This window comes from Lepidochelys kempii, chromosome 15 (genome assembly GCF_965140285.1).
Source record: "Lepidochelys kempii isolate rLepKem1 chromosome 15, rLepKem1.hap1, whole genome shotgun sequence".
NCBI lineage: Eukaryota > Metazoa > Chordata > Testudines > Cheloniidae > Lepidochelys > Lepidochelys kempii.
This window is the reverse complement of record NC_136394.1, coordinates 12,759,500-12,785,638: the sequence shown is the minus strand read 5'-3', so window position 1 is coordinate 12,785,638 and position 26,139 is coordinate 12,759,500. Positions and strand designations below refer to the sequence as shown.

Genomic DNA, 26,139 nt, shown 5'->3' with positions numbered 1-26,139 from the left:
CTTGCACATCTAGGTTATCCAGGAGCAAATCAGAGTGGGAAGAAAGATTTCCAGTTCAGCATGTTGTTATATGTATTGACGTTGGATCATCACAAATAAAAGGATTTCTTCCATCGTTGTTTGCAGTGTTGTTGTAGCCGTACTGGTCCCAAGATATTAGAGACAAGGTGGATGAGATAAAATATTTTCTTGGACCAACCTCTGTTGGTGAAAGAGAGAAGAGCTCTATATCAGCTCGAAAGCATGGCTCTTTCACCAACAAAAGTTGGTTCAAGACATTACCTCACCCACCTTGTCTCACAAATAAAAGCTTGTTACCTTTGAGAATGGGGACAATGTGCTGGACAAATGGTAATTTGAGAACTTTTCTGTTTGACTGCAGGAAGAAAACCTGTCTTCTTCTATCCAGTGCACCTCACCTACCTGCTATTTCATCATGGGAATACCTTTTATACCACCCTCCCCCCACACACGCACAGTCATATGCTTGGACATTGTGCCCTCTTAGCCTTTTCTAGCAGCAAAGGACTTGGGAAATGCCTATTGTTCTTGGCCAACAACTTTACCCTAGGGCTAACCAGGACCAACCAGTTTTATTTATAACACCCAGGTTTTGTTGTACCAGTGAGCAGAGGCTCTCAGTGCACCTGGCATATTAGGGACATGAACGACTTACCCCTGAACCATTCAACATCAACATTTTTGGAAAATAATGTTTAGAATTTATGGGATATTTTTAATTCATCACTGATTGTTTGACACCCACTTTTTAAAAAAAATAATTATACCCAAGCGTGTGTATTTTCCCCACCAGCTCTCGGACAGGTCAGGAATGTTGCATCTTTAACAAAAGATCTTTTCCTCCAACTGTCTGTCAAATGTTTGTGTTACTTAGGTGTTGAAAAATGACATTTTGAACACTGTGAATATCACTTCCCCTTTCCATTAACCAGGTTTCGCTTTCTCCTCATGTCTGAGGTCAGAAATCTATTAAGCGATCTATTGATCCATAGATTGTTCTAGGGGAAACAGAGTTGACAAGATTGACCACTGCTACTGGAAAAGACAAACAAAGGGGAACACACAGGCCCTTTTGTACACCAAGCTACACACAGGTTTTTGTACTGATTCAGCGATGTTGCTCATGGGTGCAATTTGTTACCGAAATAGTTAAGTTGGAACAGTCCCCTTGTGTGGGCACAGCTATACTTGTATAAAGGTGCTGATATTGACGTAGCTTATTTCCATAATGTAATGGTATAGCTTACATCCTAGACATGTGTCCAAACTAGGGGGCTGTAACACAACTTTACTGGTTTCCAAATCTATCTGCTAAAGGATATAGTTATAGTGGTACAAAAGGCCATACAGACCAGCCTTCAGGTGAAGAGCACTGCATTAGTTCACAGTGCAGAGAATGTCTTCACAATGATAAGGGACAGAAGCCTTTTTTTCTTAAAAGGATGATTTTATTAATCAATAGGAGTTCTGGATGGCCACGCTGCTCACAAGTGGCAAAGCCACAGCTAAGCCATGCAGATCATCTCAAATGTTTCACCCTCAGAGGTGGTGATTGCAAAAGTATGTAAGTGACTCAACCCTTCAAAAGCCAAATTTATCGCATCACCATGGAATTGTTACATACCACACTAAAAGGGGTTTTGCAGATACATTTGGGAGACATTAAGCCTTATGACCCCAGTCCTGCAAACATTTACATATGCTTAACTTTAAGCATGTGAATAGTCCTAAGGGGACTACTCACATACTTAACTAAGTCTGGTACTATTTTTATATCCTTCCACCTGTAACAGGCCAGGTTTCCTTAGCACCACGAGTCCCACTGTGAAGACCTCACAGGAAGAGAAAAATATAATTAACACATCCTAGAAACCTCTAAAAGAGGCATAAAACAGCTTCCCTAGACATAATAATTAGGCTTGGAAGGATTTGATTTTTATAGATAAATGTTGGTAAATGTTTATTTTACCCCACACACCCCAACGAAAACATATTTCCGTCTCTAATCACTGAAGTTTACCAATAGGCAAAATTAGAAAAATCCTGTTTGAGAACTTAGTTTTACAGATATTAACTTTGTATAATTTTGACATGTGATGTTGATAATTTGTGTTTTAACAATTATAAAGCTTAACTATTTGAACCTCAACATTTACTGTCATTAAATAATTATTTTCTAACTCTCCCTGAATTTCCTGCAACTGTGAAAATTTAAATCAATAAAATTTTTAAAAAGGCTTAAAAATTAAACATCCTTATCTGTCAAAATTATAAAACATAAAAATCTAATTTTGGCAACCTATAAATAATGATGGGATTTTAAGGCCTAACTTTTAGGAGCTTCAGGGCATAGAAGCAAGGGTTGAGCATCCTTTTCAAACCCTGGGACTCTCCCTTTTCCAGTGACAAAATGCCCCTTCAGTTTCTAGCCCTCATGGATCACAAGATGCTAAACTTACCAGTCACTTATACAAGAGTGAATATTTACACTTCTGTGCCTTGGGCCAGTGTAATTTGGGGGAAGAGATGCCACCTTTCTGGGGAAGATGGTAACATTTGTATCCTGGATACTGCCTGGTTTAATAAATAAATACAGTGTGGCCTGACGTGGTGTGCTATTGTACATTATCCTTGGTTGCACACTGCTACATATTTTGCATTCTTCTGATTTTCACAAGCATCACAAGTCTTTTGCAGACTTTCCACTAACTTTAAGTTCTGCTGTAGGGGGAATTAGCTACTCCATATGTTAGTCTTCTACCAGTTACATGAAATTATGCAATCTTTCTATTACATATAGGCTTGGCACAATTAGATTTTGATGGAAAATATCAATGTTTATTTTTAAGCATTTAAAATTCTTATTGCTTTAAAGTTCCACAGTTGTGCAAAATGACAGGGGTGTATGTCAGACAGTAATTATTAAATAACAGCAGACACTGAGATTAAAAAAATTAAAGCTCCATAACCAACTAACACAAATTGTCATCATTACATGTCAAAATATACCCAGTAAATATCCTTAAATCAAATTTAGTAAGTTCTCAAGCAACATTCTGCCTATCAGTAAATGTTGATTATTATAGATATATTTGCTCATCAGTTTCTGTGTACGGTGAAATCAACATTTACCAATAAAAATTTAATCTTTTCAAGCCTTCTGCTCCTCAGTAAATATGCTCAAATTCATCTGATGCACTATTAATAGAGATGAGTGAATAATTCAGACTCATTCAATGAGGTTTGTCTCTCTCTGTGGCATTCGCCTGGGACACAGCACTTGGAAGAGTACCGTTCAAATGAAATTAGCCATTCTGCAGCCTACTTGGCTGATCGTTCTAAGAAATTAGAAGCCTATTGCTAAATTGTGCAGCCATATTTAATTCCTATGCAGAACAGGCAGCAGGCCTATCCTTCCCCACCGCTGGGCCAGGTCTACACTAAAAAGCCAGGTCAACCCAGCTATGTTGCTCAGGGATGTGAAAAAGCCACACCCCTGAGAGACACAGTTAAGCCAGTCTAACTCCAAGTGTAGACAGTGCTAGGCCGATGGAAGAATTCTGCTGACCCTGGTACCACCCCTACAGCAATGGAAGAACTCCTCCCCTTGCCTACACTGAACCGTTACAGCTGCACCATTTCCAGTGATAACAGAGCCTTAGAGGTTACAGCATGTTCCCGGTGTGTCTAGCCTGCTTTGCTGACTGGGGCTGCCATGGAGGATGGGGGAAGATGACTGCCTCCTCCATGCTCCCTTTGATCTGGCAAAAACACCCACAGGGGCACTGGGAAAGAATGGTCAAAGGGATGAAAACTGTCTCTTGCTCCTGCCTTTCCCCATCCTTTGTGCATCTCTGCAAGGATCAGCGGAGAACTGGGCCCTGAGGGTTTCCTTATTGCTAGAAAGGCACAATGCCTGGAAATTAGGCTTTATCTCATTATTTGCTTTGGGGTATAAGTCAAAGAATTACCAAACGGGCAGCAAATTGCTTTAATTCATCAAATAGTCAATTAGCTGCAATACTGAATGTGCCTGCCCCCAGGGCGCTCTCGGTCTCTCCCCACTGCCAGGTTCCTCCTCCATCCCTCCATTTATGTCTGAGGGGGGAGGAGAGGAGAGGGCAGGAGAACAGCCCACATCCACTGAGCAGGATCAGGCTGCAGTCACCACCTCAGGAGTGTCTGGGTGGCAAATAAGAAGCAAGAGCCGTTACAATTTCCCTCTGCAGACGAGGGCATCAAAATAATCTGCTGGGGGGTACAGGGGTGAGGTGTGGCGAGGAACAAGCGAGAGGGGAAAAGGAGAGAGAATGATACATAGGAATGGAGAGACAGTTCAGAGGTGTCACTAGTCACAGCCTGCTCTGCTCTGGTCCAGGTTGCCCTTGCTGGAGAATGGAGGGTATCACTCATTTACAGGCTTCCTCTGTGTCTTAAATGCCTGAGAAATGATGCAGAGGCATTGTCAGTTAACTGCTCCACAGAGCTCCCCACTTTGTAATAAGCCCAGGACGTACAGGGTTTGACCTGCGCCGGGTGACAGTCAAGTCCCATCCTGGCAGCATGTATCTGCAGGACTGTGATGATCAGATAGAGTGGCAGCTTCCACACACAAGGTAAAATACCCCCCTGGCCCACGTGAATCTGGCCACTTGTCCATAGAGCAGCAAATGATCTGTTTCAGTTTGCAAGCTCTAATTTTGAAGATCCTTTTCTTCCCCAAAAAGATTCAGTGTGTGGGGTGCCCGCTTGTGGGATGGATTTGGGACAGGACCAGGCCGTCACCAAATAGCTTTCTCTGTTAGAGACGCTGCACCTGATCCACTCTGGATCCTCTTGCTCATGTTGAACAAAAAGCGCACTCTCCCTCTTAGCCTGTGTAGGATTAAAAGCGCCCCCCACCCCGACCCCCAAGAATGCCTCCCATTCCCATCTGCATGCTTATCCTAGAGCAGGGGTTCTCAGGACAAATTATTTGGTGGCCTCAGAGTGTGGCCACCAACTCTTGCTGGTGGCCACTCACACTTTTTCCTAAAATACTTAATTAGCTTTAGGTAAAACAAATAAATATGCAGATACACATGTCCAAATCGTTGTAATTTATGTATTACTGGCTAGTAAGTCTGCTGTGATAAGTGATATTAATCAACATACAAGTATCACTTATCACAGCTGACTTATCAGCCCCAGCAAGTCTGGGGACAAATTAAGCCTTGGATGGGAGATCGGGGGAGGCATCAGGGGCCAGGGGAGATGGGGTTGGCTGGGGGAGGCAGCAGGGTCTGGAGCCTGAAGCCCCGTGGCCGGAGCCCAGGCTGGAGCCCAAACCCTTGCAGCCAGAACCTGCCTTGCCTGAAGCCCAAATCCTGAGCCCCACTGCCTCAAGAAGGTGGGGAACTCACCGGCTGCCAACCCTTGCTGGAAACCCCAGCAACCAACACCAAGGCTGTCCATCCAGGAGCACCATGGAGGGGGCGGGGCTGCTGGTCCTCCCGCCTCCCGCAATCACAGCCCAGGAGGCTGTGGCCACAAGAAAAGCCCCTGGTGCCTGCATGTCACCGCATTTGAGAAACAGTGCCCTAGAGAATCTCACTGTAACAGCACTCCTCCACCGACCAGACAGAGCCCCTGCTGTCCACAGTGGGGTGATACTGAGTGACCTCTCTTTTGTGCTCAGCTTTCCCACGGGGATCTGTCTGGCACTGTCTCCTCCAACTCAGAACACAGATCATTACAGCTAAGTCATGAGTCTGTCTCAGTGCAGAACGTAAGCTCCTAGGCAGGGTCCAGGTAATGCCATGGGCACATACTACATGGGACAAGGAAGAGCTAGAAATAGAAATGCAACATCCAGGAAATCCAATAGGAAGGGGCAAGTTTTGAGGTCTAAAAAGCATTTTCAGATTACAGTGGAAGTGGCGTCATTTCCTTTAACTTTCTCTTCCTCCTTGATTACAGCACCTAGGATACTCTAGAGATGCCCATTCCATCTGCACTCTTCCTCCCCCCGTCCCAGGTCCCACCCACTCTGGGCTTACCTGAGGGGTATCCGGATAGCAATGATTCTGTCAATGGCAATAGCCAGGAGACTGAAGATGGAACTCTGAGTCAAAACCAGGACGAAGCAGGCAATGAAGAGGCAGCCATAGAAGAAGGCACAGAAGCCAGTGCTGATGGTGATGGCAAAGGGGATCGCGAGCACGCCCACTGCAATGTCAGCTGCAGCCAGGGACACCACAAAGTAGTTGGTGACGTTTTGCAGGTTGCTGTTCAGATAGACTGCCCAGCAGACCAGGGCATTCCCCAAGATGGCCAGCACTGCAATGACCAGTTCCAGGATGATGTAAACGACATCCGAGAGGAAGTTTTCATTCCCATATACTAGCATGGTGAGGCTGACCAGGCCAATGCAAGAAGGTGCCAGAGAAGCTCAGTGTCCATATCTGCAGTGCTACGAACAGCCACCAAGGCACCTCAAAACGGTTTGGGGTCTGATGGGCACTCAGCTGCCAGCTGTTGGCCGGAGGCTCACCTGGCCCCCTTCTCCCTTCAGTTGATTTAGCGGTCTACCGCAGAGGGCATAGAAAGATGGAGTGCAGAGTTTGCCAGCTTCATCAGATAGGATAAACCTTGCAGATTCTTGGCATGTTCACAATAATGCAGAAGCACATTAGTGGTCCACTGAACTCCAACAGATACGGCCCCAGGAAAAACCTCATGTAGATGAACCCTTTGCCCTGCAGATGTTGGGTGTTTGAAATGTACTGCCTGGCATAGTCATGTGTGGTGAGGATCTTGGGTGTCCTGTTGACAATCACAGGTCTTGTCACGGTTTCCTGCCACCTCTTGGGATCATCATCTTGTTCTCCCTTTTTTCCTTTTGCTGAATGCTCTAGGACTCAGGGAATCTTCCTGTCAGCTGTTGCAAACGTCCAACTTCTCCACTTGTTTCCTTAAATACAACAAAAATAACCAAACTAAGTAATCAGCGCCAGTGACCAGCTAGGAAAAGCACAATCTCATTCAAGTGGCATATCCAAATGATGTTAGAAATAAAACAGACCTACATGAACATCACGGGCAAAAAAAATCTTATACTTTGTTCCCCTCAAAAGCTGCCTGGTTGAAGTCAATATTGCACAACTGTTTCTGAGGCTACCAACTGAGCTGACAATTCAGCAGCTGCTTGATAGTCTGCCATGAAACATGAGTGCCCAGCTAATTATGCCTTAGCTTTGTGCCCGGATTGGAAAAAGGTGGAGACTTTTACACACATAAACCTGCCTCCATGCGATCACAAATAAATGACTGGTTACCTGCGCGAACACACCAGTGTACTTTATCATTACACGAATGCTGCATGCTGTTGCACAGGAATAACACCACATGATCACAGACAAACCACTCAGTCTAACATAAGGAGGCTTACACTGTGTGCATATGTAAGAGTTCTGACATTTCCTTGGAGGGCTGGGGAAATTCCAAAACACGACTGACCACACAAGAAATCCCCCCCAAAGAACTCAGAGTGTAACATCCTTCAGTACTTTCCTCCCCAGAAGAGACAGACACACACACTACTCCAAGGACCCACGCACAGTGCAGACTCCCACACTCTCACAGACACACACCCTTGCCTATGCACACAATCCCTCACACCATAAGCAAACATATAATAGCTAGCTCTGCGATAGCATTTTTCATTCCTAGGTCTCAAAGCACTTTAAAAAGGAGGTCAGCATCAGAATGATGGACACAACCAGTGATACACACATACTTATGCAGACACATGATCATGGGTATACATACACTCCCCCTGCACAAAGGTACACACACAGATGCTCACATAGTATCACACCCACCCACCCCTGCAAAAAGCAGCAAGCTGGGCCCCAAGGGGACACACTCCCATGCACAGAGAAGCTCTTAATGCCATACACACTAACACAGTAATTTCTGGACACACCCACACGAGTTAGATACATGCACAGCACTTACCGCCACTCCCATCACACCCTCTCTTGTGCAGAGACGCACACACATTTGCACGCAGATAGAGACTCCAATCAAAGAGTCACGCTCAAGAATGAGGCATGGTGAGCTTAATTTAAGGCTCTGGTCCTTCTCAGTCCGTCAGGTGACTACAGGATGCCGTGCTTTAGTTCCTCTGTGGTGAGTTTTAAGCCTCATTTGCTGCAAAAGATCGCTGGGGTTTTGTCCTTTGTTTAAGGGAAAAGTACAGTTATGGCAAAAGAACACGAGTAGGGATGGGAAAGAAAGGGGCCTTGGTGTCAGTTGCTAAATCACCACTGGGTTCAGTTTCTGAAATACATATAAGCCTCCCAAAATGAATGTTTTGGTGCTGTAACAACAGACGACCCTGAACAGCACCACCAGCTGGTTTTCACATCTTCACAAAAGAGACAGTGATCTGAAGTCGGAAACAGAATTTCTCAAAATAAAATAAAGGAGTAAAGATAGTGAAAATACAACGAACTTGTGATTCACATCTAATCTCAGGGAGATAATCTAATTGTGCACCTTTCACTGGTTTTGATCTCTATTGCTAGTACTGTGTTTGAAAGGAGAGGGAGAGGTTCTTTATGGTTTAGAAGTGCTAAAAACATACCTTTTCATCAACTCCCGAAATCCCCTTTTGTTTTATATGTATATTTTGGGGAAGTCAATAGGGGAAATGAACTTGCAATGTAGCGGGTAAGAGGCAGATAAGGATCTTCCGTTTTACCAACAGTCCCTTGAGGAGGGACAGTCTCTATTATCTTTCTCTGTCCAGTCCCTCCAAAAGCTCTTCTCTCCACCGTATGTCAATAAAGTTAAAAGTATAGTCCTGTTTTACCTCTCAAAATGTCATTATCCATTTCAAATCCTGCCTGAAACACACTGAAGGGCCCACTTGCCAAAATGCATTCTAGCCTGAAATCCAGCCCAGAGTAATAGAGTTAACAGCAGATGAACAGAAAGAAAGAGACAGAAAAGCAGGAAAGAGGGCAGAAAAGTGAGATGACAGGAGACAGAGAAAAAGAAGCAGAGATGACAGAGTGAAAAAGAAAAGAAGAAAAATGGGGAAACAAGTGGCAACTTTAGGGATAGGAAAAACACTGCTCAAAATGTTATGAGGAGTGTCTATTGGAAGTGCCCTGCTAGGAAAAGGTTAGCCATTTGAATTGAAGGGTCACAGCTAGAGCCCACAAATGAGGCCTTTGAAGTGGGGAAGGGGACATCAGATTAGTTCACATCTCTCCAAGAGTGCAAAACACACACACTGAGAATGACTAATACGTTGAGTTTAACAGGACTTTTTTTCAAACAATGTGGGGCTTCCTAACTCACATTCATATCTCCACACACATAAATTTAATGAAACTCAAGCTTAAGTACCAACTCACTGTTAGATAAAGACTTAGTGAAATTTAACAACTGCATATGGAGTATCTCAGCCAAAACCTTTGACCCATAAAAAAAAACAACTTTAAAAAGAACAGATCTGTCACATCAAGCTACGACAGCTATAAAAACAGCCATGCTGGAAAAGAACTAACCATTGAAGTAATCAAGTTAAACAGGATGCAGAGAACAATAAAACTGACATCTACCTCTTACATCAGTAGAACTCAAAGCACTTTACAAAGGAGGTCACTAACATTCCCATTTTCCAGAAGGGGAAGCAGGATTAATAGGATCTCTTTTCCCAAATCAGCACTTCTTTGTGCAGGCTGATGAACTCATCTTAATCCTATTTGTGCTTTATTTCACTTGACCACTTCAGCAGCTAATCTTTGTCCAACATGGCTATCTTTAATCTGATTAGGAATGAGACAGCAAGTTTTTATTGGATTTTCCTAATGCTCATCATTCCAGATAAGTCCCACCTAGTTCAAATCCACGCAGGGAGAGACGGAATTTTCTACAATCGAGTACATCCTCCAGGAAAAAGATGCTGTAATTTTAAATTTAACGACTGTCTTTAATTGTCTTATGTCACGAGAGTTCTTGTACATTCTACTTCAACCAGTTGTATCACTGACTGATTTCCTTTTTATAATTTAGTCTCTGGAGGCTCTGAATTTGGCTCATGCCTAGTTCTCTGGTTCCGTTTGCACGCTGCAGTCTTATTTTTCCACCATAGTCTTCACTGTTCACCTCAGTGTTATGTTCAGAAGGAGGACAACTGGTTCTTATACGCTGCTTCGTCATGGGATGGAAAGAAAGCATTCGAGCTGGGTAGAGTTGATATATCTCAGAAGACAAATGACTGGAGGTGAGCAAACATTCCAGCCATGGCATGCCAGCATTGCATCTCCTTCAGCACCAATGTTTCTGTGGTAGCAACTGGCATTAGGTACAGTGTTTGAATTTACGACACTCCAGCATTGTGACTGCCGCAAGCACGCTGGGTACAATGGCCTCTGAGGTGCAAGTGCCATACACCCATTCATTCCCCATCGCCTTCATTTTCCATGTTGTGGGGCAGGACTTACCTTCATCCCACCTGCAGCATGACTCTTTGACTGCAGAAGTATTTAAAGCTTGCTTTAGTTCCAAAATTAGTTTGCAAACCAGGCCCCAGTTTGTTCAGTTCATATTGCTAGAACTGAGTGAGCTGGAATGAAAATAAATATGGACATTAAGGGAAAGACGTATATTCTGTGGGTACTGATTTCTCTGAGGAGCATCTATTCCATGTATGACAACAGTTCAGCAGCCAGCACTGATGAAATTAATTTAATCACAAGCCTGCTTTACTTACAAAGGTACTAGGGGTGGTATATTTAACATTTCAGTTAGGTCCTCAAGGGATCAGTATTGTTAACTTCTTGTGAATTGGGAAAAATAACCTGTACCATGCAGCCTGCAGGACAGCTACAATTAATATTGCTTCTCAAACTCATGTCTTGTTCTGTTAATTGGATTAATCCCTCCTTGTTACCCTGGGCTATGTTCCTGTCTTTCTCCCATTATTAAATAAACCTTTCTTGCCACTTACAACCCCCCTCAGCTGCTCCCCTGTTCATTTTTAATGACTTGGAACACTCTGTTCTAGCTCAGGTTTCAGCCCCAATGAGAATCTGTCCCTTGAAAATTGAATAAAGAATCTGAACAGCATGTTCCAATGAAGCTGTTCACATCTGGAGGCAGAACAAGCTTTTGTTCTGAGCTCTTCCAATTGACTTTGGACTGAGCTGCTTGGGGTTTTTATCCGGAATGAAGGCTCAGATAGTGTTGATTCAAACATTCCTCATATCAACTCCTCTCCTGCTATTGTCCCCTTGAGGCTCAGTTTTGACCTCGTGCTGTTGGATACACATGCCTGCATTATGTATCATCATGCTGGTGATAAGTGGACTTGTTCTTCTCACCATCCAGCCTCCTCATTCGATGAGTATTTTATTCCAACTGTGGAGTAATGGGTTTGACAATATCCACAATTTTCAATGTTGTAGCCAATCTCAGGGGCATTAGCAAAATCCCACAGGGTGCAGGATTTCTCAGTCTCTGATCCTCCAGCCATCAGAATGTGACCCCTCTCTGGGAGCCAAAAATCTTAGAGTCCATTCCCTTTGTAGCCAGAGTGCAGGACCAAGCAGCTCGAGACAGTGCATGAAATGGCCAGGTAAATGTACATGTTGCAATGAATCTCAGCACAGGGGAACTTCCCTGGCAGTGTGATGCATGAGGGAACCATGTGAATTTCTAACATGCAGAAGCCGGAGCTATTGTGATCTAGCACTGTGAGGACTGAGGTGAAAGAAACACCAAAACCAAGCACCTCTCTCAGCCCCTTATTGCTCCTTTAGTCCCCAAGCCCACACTGATAAGCTGAGGGCCTACCACACCCCAGCCTCCTCACAGCACTACCAATCCCACCTCTTTGCCTGGAGCCATTCTGGACTCTGACTGGTCCTTCCCCATTCCAAGCAGGTCTCTGGACCGGAATGGGTTCTCCCGGCCGGTTCCAGGTCAGTGAAAACCACCACTAGGGAAAGTGGGCCATGCCAAGATAACACAGGGAGGGAAGAGGTGGTGTCCCTACCAAGAGAGAGACCATAATTGGGACTCACTCCACAGACAACAGTTTTGAGCTGGCCCCATGCTCCCTCCTCCCCAGCACAGTGCCTCCTAGTGTATCCCTGGGAAATTACACAGTCCCAGGTGCCTAGTTTCCTAAGAGCAAAACCTAGGACTTTTACAGGGCATTATTCCCAAATACCCTAACCCTAAAATTGAGCCAGGAGGTTGGTGCTGTTAATAAGCCATATGTTTCCTGCTTTCGGAACTCAGAAAGGAAACTTTTAGCCACTTGGGAACATTCTCCTCCCTTTGAAGATGCTTTAACTTAGGGGAAGATTCCATATCTTTTAAACCTATTGAAATGTCAAAGTCACATTGCCTCATGCCATATATTTAGAGGATCATCTATCACACAAATTAACCAGCATCCATACTTTACCTGTAGCTGAGAAACATTTTAAGCAACAAATGTACTGAAAAAATCTGTGTTTTGTTCCTTGTAAATTGCTTTTAAATGCTGCTCGCTAGTTTGTTTCCTGCACTTAGATACCAAGGTTTTAGATGCCTTATTTACAATTGTTTCCCAAGTTCCCCATCTACCTCATGTCATGCTACACTGGCTGGCTTCTCCACATCCTGCTTCTCTACATCCTGAATGGGCTTCTCTCATCCTGGCTAACGGGTGAAGAGGGTGGCTGGGGTGCGCAGGCAGGAGGAAGAGTTGCTCTATCTCAGCAGGATGTGGCTCTTCTGGTTTCCTTATTGGCTTTTTATTGGTTACATTTTTAATTGATCTTTTAGTCATCTGCTTCCAGTAATAAGAGGAAATTAAATATTAACAATAGACTGTTTCCCTTGTGACTGTTCGTCATTAACGATGGATGAAAATAAAACCAAGTAGGCAAGAAAACCACAGCACGTTATGAGCCCGATTTTCAGGTGCTCTGAGCACCCACAGCTCCCATAACCTTCAGCTGGAGCCATGGGTGATTGGCCCCCTGGAAAATGTAGTCCTAGACAAGTATAATAAAGATTGAACTATCTACCTACACACAGTATGTGCGCTTATGTACACCCTGACCCCCACAGGGGATAGTCAACATCCCTGTCACAGACCTGGAGAGAACTTTTCCTCATTCTTTTTATCCCAAAGATCTTTTAACTCGTCATCCTACTGACTGAGGAAAGTGTAGATAAGACACCCGTGTGAACCCATCAATGCTGTCCCTTACTCAGCCAGATGAGGAGTGGTGTGTGGAACTCCCACTGCCAGGGCCTGTGTCTGCCGCATTCCCAACCTCTTCCAACCTGGGGAACAGGAGACTGGGATTTAGACTCCCACTTCGGTTTCCTGAGGCTTGGCAGTATGGAACACTTATGCCCAGGCTACTCCCTCATCTATGAATGAAGTCCTCCTTCAGAGAAGCAAATGTAGAAACCCACAGCTGAGCAACCAAGTCCTTTAAGGGCTCCTCCACACCCTCCATTGTTTCACTTTTTATTTGGAACAAAGATGGTTTCAGCCATTTCTAAGACTGAACCAGTCCATTCTGCTGTCCACCAGGGCACTGGTCCCTCTGAGCTGTGCACATGTGCGTGCGTACCCAGATCCTAAACCCCGCGGACATGGTAAAACTCTGCGTGCACAAAAATTTGCACAGAAGCACAACAATTTGCACAGAAGAAATTTTTTGCGCACACGGCCTGTCAAAAATTAGAGGGAACACTGCCCCAGGGCAGTGGCAGCCTGTCCCTGCACTCCAACCCGACTCCTCTGTTCTACCTGGTTGAGGGGGGCAAAGAGACCGTCCCTCTTCAGAAGGTTGCGCTACACCCAACCCCAGCCCATCCTGACTTCATTTACTATCAATAACTTTAGCATATTGGATATGGCCTATGCTTTAGCATAACTATCCATAACTAATAAAATAATAATTAAGCCCTACCTGACCAGCCCATTACTGTTCCTCCCTCCTCTATTTATAGATTCATAGACTCTAAAGCCAGAAGGGACCATCATGATCATCTAGTCTGACCTCCTGCACATTGCAGGCCACAGTACCTCACCCACCCACTCCTGTAATCGACCCAGAACCTCTGGCTGAGTGGCTGAAGTTCTCAAATAATGATTTAAAGACTTCAAGTTACAGAGAATCCACCACTGACATTAGTTCAAACCTGCAAGTGACCTGTGCCCTATGCTAGAGAGGAAGGGGAAAACCCTCCAGGGTCTCTCTGCTCTACTTACCTCTAAAGTGAAAATCATAATTTAAGAAAGGCAGGAGGATATACCATCCCAGGTACCAGCCTGAAAGCAAAGCCCATGATGCAGGATGGACCCAGTGTTGCTGCTAGCAGGGGGCCCTCAGCAGAAATATTTTTGCCGCCCCCAACACATAGTAATAATAGGGGGCCCCCTTGAGCTGCTTAGGGCTTTAAGCAATTTCTTAGTCTGCTTATGCCTAACACCGGCTCTGGATGGACCAGCCAACAAGAATGGTTAATCTGAAACTTTGTCTTGGGCTTGGTGCTCCACACTCCAAGAACTAGAAGTGGATCAATTTTTACTGCTGCACTGGAAGAGGGGTTGGAACGGGAAACACTTGACCATTATTTTCTGAGGGGATATTGTAAATGTTAAACAAAACCAAACAAGAAGAAACTTCCCCCACAACAACTCCTCCAACTGTAATGTGCACCAAACCAACCAGTGCCAGTAAAAGTCCAGGAGGGACACAGCAGGCAACTGATAGCACATGAGCTAGATTAAAAAACAAACCCAAAGAAACAGGCTCCTTGGCACCCACTTTAGCTGAGTCTCAGTAACTGCAGTAGACAACAGGAACTCTGCACTCTCCTGCTCAGTAACATGAAGGACCCTGGCCTGAGCCGTTGGATCAAGAGTAGACAAAATATTAATATTCTTACAGTGTCAGTTAAAAAAAGTGAGTGGCTAGACAGTTTCACACAAGAGTAAGAAAGATGTTGAAGAGAATCCTAATGAAAACACAGAAAGAGAATACTGTGAAAGTGAAAGTGCCCTTTTCACTAACAAGTTACCGCCAATGTTAGTCAGAAGAACACGTGGTCTCTTGTGGGAAGATGCCTGGCTGTTGATTGGACTCAATGCTAGTTCTGTTTTTCAGATTCCTCTTCTCCTATTACATCAAGTACACCATTTGCAGACAGTTATGGCTCCACTCAGGAGCACTTAAAGAGCAAAGGAAAAGACAGGGTTTTAAGTAATTCATGAAGAACTAGGCCTTCCTGGAGCACAGTAGGAATTTTCTCAATATTTTTTCGCCATATTGTTGAAACGCATCTGTTCCAGTGTATTTTCAGGTGATGGAATTGACCTCTCTGTGGATGTTCCCTCACCTCTTTTTAGAATGCTCATGGTATCTATAATTCAGAGTGGGGTCTGCCATACCGTTCATCTACACACCCATATATTTTTTTTCTCAGTTTAATTTTAGTCCAGTTGCTCTCCGAGCTCATCTCACCATTATGTCCCCTTTTGTACCTGAAGTGTCATCCATGAAGAATGCCCTCCAGTCTCGCAGATTCTCACTCATTTTCCTCTGGAATGCTTCTGGCACGGCAATAGAGCAATACTCGTCAGATGGCTAAGAAAGTTCTCTGCTTGGCACAGTCAGGGTGGACAGGAACATGTCGGAATCCAGTGCCGAGGATACTGTTGCACCAGCTAAACTGAGCGTGTTTCTTCCATTGTGGGGAGAATACACCTTTCCTCCCTTACTTCTTCACTGAGCCTTTTTAGGTCTATGCAGACCTGGATGTGCCCTCCTGCTACCCATGATGGGCACACTACTTTGCTGGGTCAGTAACATGCCCTATTGCACTGTTCTCCTTGACTTGTCCTGCTCTTCCTTCAATTTGGGAAACAGGGACTGGCACCCTTCAGGCTAGACTTAGTACATGAAGCTTGGCCCCTCACATCAGCATCCACCCTGTCATCTTTAAGGTGGACATTCTGGCTGAACACCGTACCTGCTTCCTCTGTGTGTTCCACCAGGTCCATCTCAATGACTGTAGGTTGGTCTAGAAGGTGACTTGTGCTGGCGCAATTAATACGTGTCAAACCCACTCTCCTTGGGCCTCATAGTGAGGATGGGCTTTCAGTTGACCCAACTTGGCTACTGAGCACTACTCTGGGCTGCTCCAGCTTAGGGGGCATCTCCATAAAAGTCTCTTTATAAATTGGTGTCACTCTGCCCTGGGATCAATGTGTAAATGTAACACCATTGAAGACTAGAAGCCCAAGCCTGCCCATGAATGTTAGCTTTGGACATGGCTCCCAGGAAGTAGGCATCATTCACCACTGTTTGTACTATCACCCTAGGTTTTTGGTTTCCAGTATCTTTTCCCCTTACATTAATATACATCATCTGTCCTGTGTTATCCCTTGTTACACCCGTAACATTTCTGCCCCATGAACTCAGTGCAATTAAGAGGGGTTTGTTTTGGTCTTTTTAATGATGCTTATGTTCTCTCCCTGGGAATTTATTCTTCTGCTACTTGCACTGCAATTTTATTAGTTTCTTGCTGGATGACACATTTTCACTAGCACAGTCTGCGGAGCCAGTTCGAACACCTTTTCTAGAGGGCGCTGAGATCAATTTTTTTTCTAAAAGTTTTGTTCAAAATCCTGACTACTAGCAAATCTTAAGTGTTCTTCTTTACTAACTCAAAAGTGACAGTGCTCACCCTGTGCATTCAGGGATCTAACAAAAACTTCCCTTCTTTCTCTGGGTCTCCATGTTCTTTGGTAAAATCATGCCTGCTTATGTATTACATTCTGCTATGTTTGCTAAATCCGTCCTTTGGATCTGCTCAGCCACTAGACTCTGATGCTCCATTTTGGGGAGAGCCTGTATTGCTAATTACATATGACTTAAAAAGTTTGGAAGCACCATGTTTGGAGATGTAGCTTGCCTTTTCACAAACCACCTTATAAAACATTTTATTAGCACGTGTTTCTTGTTAATTGTTTATGAGCTAAAAGGTTTGTCTAAAGGAAGTGGAAAGGCAAAGAGGTCAGAAAGCAAGCACAGATTCCTTCCAGTAGTGACTTCCAGAGAATGGTCCTTTGCTCCTCTTAATATTTTTCTTGCTTACAATAAAGACTAATTTTTTAAAAAAGCTCCAACCCTTGATTTAGACATTCCCATCCATTTCTCACATACGTGACCCAAACCCAATCCTTATGGTCAGCAAATAGGAAGTGAGAAGATATTCCCAAGACAGATTTTTAAGTGGGCTGTGGGATTTGCTCTCAAGTACAAGGAGGTTTGTAATGGAGATGGGTCCAAACCAACCCCCCAGGGAGAAGATTGAATTCAGAAGTGTTGAGCCCACCTTGGTTGTACCAACCCCTGTAAATGGAAGGAGAAGCCAAACACAAACTATGCAGTAAGGCTGTAGTATGAATGCACGGGAGAAGTCACTGGTCCCCTCAGGAGGATTGAGTATCTGCCCCTTCTCCGGGTAGGTAGGGAGAAACAGACAGCAAAATGAACTGTAGCAAAGGGCCAATTGCATTAAGACTACCTCAGCCCATAGACCCAAAGGATACAATTTTACCTCATCTTCTAACAACTGTAGCCATCCACTAAAAGTTCATACTACCCAGCCACCCCCAGAGTGGTTCCATCTTTGTACAGTTACATAACCTTTCCCAAGTTCCCCCTCAATCTTCCCTGTCCACCTGCATTAGTTAACTTGGACCCCAGTTAGACAGGCAGCTGACACTTCTGTTAAGTATCCAAATGAGCCCCATCTGGTTCTGTAAAGACAGGACTAATCTGGGCTTTTTAAGTGACTAGTGATTTGGGGCACCTTTGCCTTTGGGTGCCCAACTTGACAGCTTAAAGTGGCCTGATTTTCAGTAGGGGGATGCTCAGCAGTTCTATAAATCAGGTCCCTTTAAGGTGTGTCAAACTAGAAACCCAGTATCACTGGTCATTTTAAAAAATGTAGACTATAGGTTTTTAACACATTAGAAATGAATGTGTCTACTTTCTAAAGCCCCCCACACTGCACACAACTATAACCATATTGGCCACTACCAAAGTCAGACTGATAAAATGCCCTCTAGATGCTATCTGGCAATATTATTTTCTTGAGCAGGGGTCTCAAACACGCGGCCCGCAGGTGGCCCACAGAGTTATTTCCTGCGGCCTGCCATAGCTCCCCTCACCCCTGCCTACCTCCCAGCGCTTTCTGCCACCAAACAGCTGTTTGGCAGTGCTTAGGACTTTCCAGGAGGGAGGGGGAGGAGCGGGTACACAGCGTGCTCGGGGAGGAGGCGGAGGAGAGGTGGGGATTTGGGGAAGGGGGCGGAGTTGGGGGGGGACTTTGGGGAAAGGGTTGGAATGGGGGCAGGGAAGGGGTGGAAAAGGTGGGGCAGGGGTGGGGCCTCATAGAAGGGATGGAGTGGGGGCAGGGACGGGGGAGTTTTTGTATCTTTGTATGAAAAGGTGTCAGTGATGTGGCCCTCGGGCCAATGTACTAGTCCTCATGTGGCCCTCGTGGTGATTTGAGTTTGAGATCCCTGTTCTAGAGCACTGTAGAATATGGAGATTGCTGTATGGACTAGATACATATGAACATTACAACTCTCGTAGCAATTTAAGACTCCTGTGGATTGCATTAAAAAAATCACACACCTCTTGGTGACCTTTTATTAAGGGGAACGTTTCCTGCTGAAAGTTTCAGAATTCCTCCCATGAGTGCCCAAGTGCACTGATCTCAGAGTGAAAATGAAGCTTTTATTACCATGCAATGTAAGTTTTGTTAATCCACTTCCCATGACACATCAGCCTCAGGTACTGATTTGTACCCGGACTTACTTGACATTTCTAGAAAACTGAGTGTTAACAGCCAGTTAAGAGAGGTTCCCAAATAAGTCCCAGAGGCCTGAGCATTCCCCTCCCAGAAGATCAGTGGTTCTGGGAATGACAAGAAAAGAATAAACCACTACAAATTCTCACCTCCTCTCAACCCAACATCTGGGGATACATGCAAGTGAGAGATGAATTACAAAACGGAATGGGCACAGATTTAATCCCACCTACGCTCCCACGCTACCACTGCAATACCTGTTCTACCCAGATACTAGACACTTCACTTTGGAAACACTTGTCCCCTTCGTTATGCCGGCAGTGACTGAAAAAAAGGGGCGAGAGAAAAGGAAGGAGGGCATGGTAATGTCACCGCCCAGGGGAAGGGGGACAGGTTGGGAGGCTCCAACACTGGCTGAGGCAAGAGACCAAGCGCGTGTTACTGTCCCAAGTGTGAGAACACGGCAAACCTTGCCACTCCCGAAGGGAAACATTCAGAAAACAGAACAAGCCTGAATCACACTGCACCCTGCTCAGCTTTTCTGCCTCATTCACTTGAATGGGTGAGGAACTGGCCCATTAATATACACAAAGGGTGACCCCCGGCCAAGGCCAGCTCAGAACAATTCCTGCTGCCTCATTGCGCTCCCAATTGGAACAGCTTGCTGCCTAAGGATCCTGAGGGTCCCTCCCAGTTAGGCTTGGCTGGGATAACACGCAGGGTCCGGCCACAGCAAACGCAGGCACTGAATGCAAGACTCTGCTAAGTCAGCTTCAGAGTCTAGCAACAAGTTGGCAGATACAACAAGCCTGATCCTGCAAGGTACAGAGAGTGCTTCCTAGCAGATACTGAGCACCTTTCCCTCCACTGACTCCAGGGTGGTAGAGTGCACTCAGCACCTGGCAGGAAACAGCCCAGCAGGTCATTTCCCACATCACCAAATTTCTCTGAGACCCACCTTTCCTCTAACTGTCCTGACAGGCTAGTTCAAGCCTTTGCACTAGTAGAAGCTTGGGTCTCCACCTGCACTCTCCAGTCCATGCTTGAACCTCACTAATGATTGGGTCTCGCTCACAGCAAATTGTTCCATTGTCTCAATGTCATTGTTAGTAAAATGTTCCCTAAACAACTCTAAACAAAATGTTCTCTTCATGTTTCAGGGTTTGTTATATCACGCTGTAACACCTGGAATCATTCCTCTTTGGCAGCGCTTCATGTGTAATCAGGCCTGACGAAATTCCAGGCTCCGGGGTCAGGGCCATCCCTTGGGGGGCAGGGCCTGGGATGGAAGTGACGAATGTGTCACTTCCAGAACCACCCACGCCAGCACAAGGGCCCCCCAAAGTGCAGGGCCTGAAGGGGTCTCACACGCCTAGTGCCCTGCAGCCTGGGCCCGCGGGCAATTGCCCTTTTTGCCACCTCCCCCCGGTCAGTAGGCCTGTTTGTAATGAAAGAGGTGCCGAGGCTCAAGCAATTTCTTTTACTTTCATAACGGATATGCCAAGCCCAGAGTGCCAGGGCTAGGAATGGCCACAACTTGGCACAAATTAAGTACTTCATCCTGGCCTTTATCTTACTACCTTTCCAATATTGTACAGCTGTTACTATGTCCCACCCTACGCTTGACTAAGATGAATAAGATCAATTGATGGCATCTGTGGTAGAGGTTGCTGCATATACCCCTGTTGCTGCAGCACTTGCTGGTTGACCGGAGGCCTGGATGCAGAGTAGGTGGGAGTAGAGACTGGTTGGCCTTGTGGAGGTGGCAGAGGTGGGGCTGTTGCTATGATATAGCCAGACTGTTGTGTGGGTTGAAGGACTGCAGTGGACTGGCACATGGTGGGGTGAGGATCAGCACCATCAGCAGATGACTGGCGGGCAAGACTCATATGGCTAAACTGTGATCCTAGGTTGTCTTGCTGTACACTGTTGTCCTGGACGCTGCTGTGAGTTGCATGGGGAAGATGTTCTAGGAAACTGCATTAGCTCTGATCCTGGAGGCTGCAAATATCCTGCTGATGAACTTATTCATTTAAATTAAGGAAAGCATCTATATTCAGCACAGCACTTAAGCACATGCTTAAAGTTGAAGTCCTTTCCTAAAACAGAGCCTTATAACCTGTTGCCTCGTGAGAGCAGCTCCCGAGTTGATCTTTATAACAACTTAATTCAGTCTCGTTCTGTTTGCCCGTTTCTCCAAATTCTCGAGATCGCTCCGTTTGTGGCTCAGCAGCTCATTTTATAATACCATCATAGCATGTTCATCTAAACAACTTTTCAATTCCCACGTGCCTATAAAGGCCTTTATTAAATATCACATCCACCAAATTCCCTTGTCCACTAAATTTTGTAATCATATTAGAGTACGCTACCGGAGTGTCTTTATCATTTGGTTTTTATAGAATTCACACTGTCTATTGCTCATCAGGTTATCTTCTATGGAGTCACCAACAACAACCCTTATTGTTCACTCATATTTTCCAAGTCCATAGGCTGAACTTGTTATAAGTGATAGAGCAGTTCCACAGTTTTCTCTTCTAGTCCTTTAAGGATTGAGAACATATGGATGGCATCTGGGCGTGATATCTCACTTGTAGCCCAATGCCTTAGCAAAAAAGGAAGAGGAATGAGAGTTCCCCACCCCATAAAAATGGATGAAAAAGACGCTAGGCCCAGCAGCAAAGATTCTTGGACTGCACTAAACTAGTGGGTTCTTCTGGAGGCTGTCAGTGGGTGTTGGAGAGGGTGAAAATCCAAAACAAAACTCTTCCCAAAGCTCTTATATTTGGCTGCATTTTTTTCTCTGCTCGTTTTTATCAGGATTTACTCACAGGGCCCAACCCAAACCTCATTATAAGGGATTAGACTAAACGATAAGAAGAATAGTTGTTAAAAGCTGATTATATTAAAATGTGGGAGCAAGCAGTGGCTGTTATGGAAAACTATTAAAATATCAGCAATAAAAGATGCAAATACAGAAGTTTGGGCAAAAATACTCATTTTGGATCGATACTTCCCTTCCCACCCATTCTGACAGTTTGATACAGTCCAGGTATCTCCTGCAGGGCAGAGGTGCTGGAACAATTTGCATAGTGGGGTGCTGAAGATGGAAGCCATGTATTTAGGTTATTACGACTTCAAGCCCTGGGGTGCTGCAGCACCCCCAGCACCTATGCTGCAGGGTTCTAATGCCTTTCATCAAAAGCATGTTCCCTTCATCTTTCCTTGGAATGGGGGGCTTGATGTTTATATGTACATTAAAAGTCCATTCCACTGAAATGGATGAAAGAGACTGCCCGCCCGCTTTCCATGAACTCATGCTGCCTGGCATATGTAGTTTTTATTTTCAATACACCCGTGTACACACAAGTAGCCATTGTTTTATATATAAATTTAGGGGGTTACAAATTTTGATTGTTAATTTACAGTTTGAGCTACTTGCCACATCAGAAAAGGTTCTCTTTTATTTTCATATTATTCATATACTTTGAATATTTAATCACATTTGTACTGGGTTTCTTTCTTTCTTTCTTTTTAAACTGAGATTCAATATAAGTGAATTCTTCCACAAATCTAATCCAATTTGGGGATTTCCCATACCCCTGCTTGTTATTCTACCTAATCCTTTTGTAGGCGGCTGTAACGATCTGATCTTGTAGTTTTCTATTTTAAAGTCAAAACAGAAAGGACTGTGCCCCCTGTATAACTGCATGTCTCTATTGCATGCAGGAAGTCGAATTTGTCAATTACCACAGTTCTTCAATTACGGCAAGAGGGGGACTTAAAAGCCTGAATACAAATACGTTCAAAGACAGAGTTACCTAATAGATGCCCATCTGCTTGGTACAATAATTTTGGTTTAAATAGTTAATAAAAGTTGCCTTAATTACTATTTACCCAAATGACTCACATTAACCTTTTTAAGTTAACCCCTTCTGTTTTCTCCTTGCGTCACACACAGACACACCAGAAAGACTCTGTCAAGCACGTTCTTCAAAACGATGGTGCCTTTAGGTTTGTAATAAGGCAGAGGCACGTTGCACTCGTGGCTTATACCAGTGTTTGTACGGCACAGTGCTCAAAAACAGCATTAGAGACACTATGGTGCTTTATAGTGTGAGATCTGAACGGCACTTTGCATGGGTTCCGCCCCTGCATGTTCCACACCCTGTGTGTGTCGCTGCCGCTGATGGTGTCTTTCTCCTTACTGAAAGGAAGGGCTGAAGGAATCCCACCCATCTCCTGGCTTCTCAGTGCCTTGGAATCACACCCACTGCCATCCAGCACCTTGGATTCCCATTAGAAACACCCTCTTTTCCTTACACCAGATCTGGAGGGAGGAACAGAGGAAGCTGTGGCCCTTTTGCTGATAACTTCAGACAATTCAGAAAGCACTATGTAGGGTCCATTCAGAACCACCATAACTTGGATCTCACCCTTGTCATGATCTTCTCCCACTTGCTGAGATACCGGCCACCTCTAGTGACAGCTTCACTAACAACATTTCCACGTACTAAAGCTCAAAGGTCTCCACTTTCAGCAGATAAAGATGTTGTTGAAATGCTGGACAGCATTGAGCCTACTGTAAATATCACAGAGGAAAAATGAACCATCTCATTTATTTCTGGTTAAGTTGTTTATTTAGTCACATCACTTGATTTCAAAGTTAAATGACAAACTCACGACCATTAAATGCTATTGTGTATATACTGGTATCTGATACTGGGGAAACCACAGTTTCCAGTTGACTAAGAGCACATACATTCAAGGAGTCAGCAGCAGTGCTGGGTTTGAGGGGAACAAAGTTAAGTCCTAGAAGTCTGAGGATGATGGGGGGACAAAAGCCGAGAGTTTGAGCACTGGATGGCCGTGAGAAGTCAGAGGGCTGGGGGAGCAAGGAGGATGAAGAGCTTAGACTCCAAACTCAAGAGAAATCAGGGGGGAAATCAAAAGTTGTGGACATCTAGGAATTCTGATGACAAAGAATTGTCCCAGTCTTGCAGTTGGAGGTTTAGGTGAGAGAAAAGGGGGAGTGGATGGTTATTTGCCTTTCCCCCAATGTTCAAAGGCTGTTGATGGAAGGGCATGCCTAACTGTACTACTAACACCCGAAAGGGAAGAGATTCAGATCTAACACCCATGCCATCTCTAAAGCCTGCACACGAACTCTTACTTTCATCCCTCTGAGGGATGCTGGCAAAGCTGGATCTACCAGAATCCTGCTGGAACAAGCCAAATTTTGGCCCCAATTCCAACACCCAAATAGAGAAGTCGAGGTATTCCTACTTCACCACAAGAGTCTGGATTCTGGTGCACCTTGGCACGAGTGCTGTAAAACCTCAGCTCCAACACATGGAGCCTCCTGAGTCTATCCAACTTCCACCCTCTCCCCCCAAATTCCATGGCATGAACAAGGGGAGCTGCTCCTACCCTGCCAGACAGTTCCCAACTTGAACCCATTCTAGTGCCTTAAATTGCACAAAATCCTGGATCTAGCGATAGGATCTTGGCAGGCTTTGGCCCACAAGCCCAACTTGTATGGTCTAAGCAGACGACAAATCTAGCCCTCCTATTTCTCAGGGAAAATCAGGATCTGGCTGTATCTCAGCCCAACAGAACTGGGAAAATACATAACTAGCTCCAAGATCCTATTGGGTCTGACCAATTTTCAACCCCAATTCCCCAAATTCTACTGATCTTAATACAGAAGAAAAAAAACCCAGCAGCTCCTAGTTCACCAGACCTTGCTACAAACTGAGACAGCCCCACTGAAAAGCCATTGTGTTTGGCAGCAGGGTCTTTCTGGAGACAGGGAGCTTTTTACCCCAAACCCAAAACTTAAACCAGCTAAACAGACAAGAAGTGCGGCTACTCCATTTCCACCACAAAATCCCAAACCCCAGTAGTCCCTGCTCAGCAGCATCACAGGCAGAGTCAGCACCTGGACTCTGCTGGAGTTTGCATTTTTGGCCCCAGGCTCCCAAGTTGTATTGTTAAAAGAAACAAGGGACTGATGCTACTTGACCAGAAAATCCCAGCCTCTGACATACAGCAGGGGCTGAGTCTGGGGCCAGAACAGTACCAACCCAGCTGGATCCAAGGGCCAGATCAGAGTTTCTGAGGCACTTCCACACTGGGAAGCATCACAGTCTGGACTCTGTCTGCGGCTCTGGACTTGGGAAGGAGAGGGCTAAAACTTGGCTGGATCTGGCAGGATCCAGGGGCCAGATTTGGTTTGGGGGGCACTTGTGCTGGGATGTGCCAGAGCCCAGAGGCATGGGGGGAGCGGGGGCTGGATCCAGGTTGTGGTGGGGCCGAAGGGGAGGCTCTCTCTCTCTGTCCCCCCCACACACTCCCCCGGCCCCACGCGCAGGGCAGCTGCAGGCTCCTCTCCGCTGCTCTGTCTCTGCAATTCCCAGCGCCCGGGCGGCTCGGAGCGCGATGCCCCGCGGGGCCGGGGGGGGCTGAACACCCGGAAAAGTCCCGGGGAGTGAGTGACTGGCTGGGGGAGGGGAGCTGCGAAAGGGGGAACTTCTCCCCTGCCCGGGGGTCCCCGCCCCGCGCGCGGCACCCACCTGTCCTGGGCAGGGTGTTTCCTCCGCCCGCCCCACGCGCTGCCGCCGGGCTCGCCTGCCCGGCTCCGAGCTCCTGCCCAGCCCGCTTTGGTGCTCGCCACCGACCGGCCAAGAAAGTTTCTCCAAGGCCGCGGCTGCTCCCGCGCCGGCGGCTGCGCCCGAACCGGCCTCTCCCGCTCTGGCCGGCCCCCCGCTCGCTCGCCCGCTGCAGGCTGGTGACTTGAGGAAATAAAACCCACGGACTGAGCCCTGGCGCCGCGGGGCCGGGAGACGCGGGCTGGGGTCTCTAGGGCGCCCCCTGGAGGGTATCACGGCCCCAGGCACGCGAGCCAGGCACGCCGGCGGGCGTTCTCCCCGCAGCAGCCACGTCCCAGGCGCTGGCTCGCCCAAGGTAAAGGGAGGACGAGCCCGGCTGGCTCAGGAACACCGCGCGCTCTGAGCCAGACTTCCTGGGGAGGGCCCGCTTTGTCGGCCCAGTCACACCCTCGCCGGTGGGACTAATGTCACTGAAAGAAGAGGGGGGAAAGGAGAAGGATGGAAAAACACGGACCCAGACAGAGGAATCCTATTTCAACGCAGTTTGCAGATACTCCAGTCTCCAAGGGAGTTCCGCCTACCTCGGGAAAGCTGTCTAGATCGGAGTAAGGGT

At 45.9% G+C, this 26,139-nt stretch overlaps 1 protein-coding gene across 4 annotated transcripts in view; it reads right to left on the bottom strand.

The window, feature by feature from the left end:
- Positions 1–25,907, bottom strand: part of ADORA2A (adenosine A2a receptor) — a 34,957-nt gene extending 9,050 nt beyond the window's left edge. Inside the window, exons 1-3 of one of the 4 annotated variants that reach the window (XM_073312804.2) lie at positions 25,491–25,907; positions 8,020–8,240; positions 6,060–6,973 (exon numbers count right to left, since the gene is read on the bottom strand). In XM_073312804.2, coding sequence (XP_073168905.1) covers positions 6,060–6,409 — 350 coding nt within the window. In that variant the 5' untranslated portion in view covers positions 6,410–6,973; positions 8,020–8,240; positions 25,491–25,907. Of the gene's footprint in view, positions 1–6,059; positions 6,974–8,019; positions 14,554–25,490 lie in introns of those variants that run through there. The other 3 variants (XM_073312805.2, XM_073312806.2, XM_073312803.2) reach the window with 3 other exon arrangements.
- Positions 25,908–26,139: the final 232 nt, after the last annotated feature.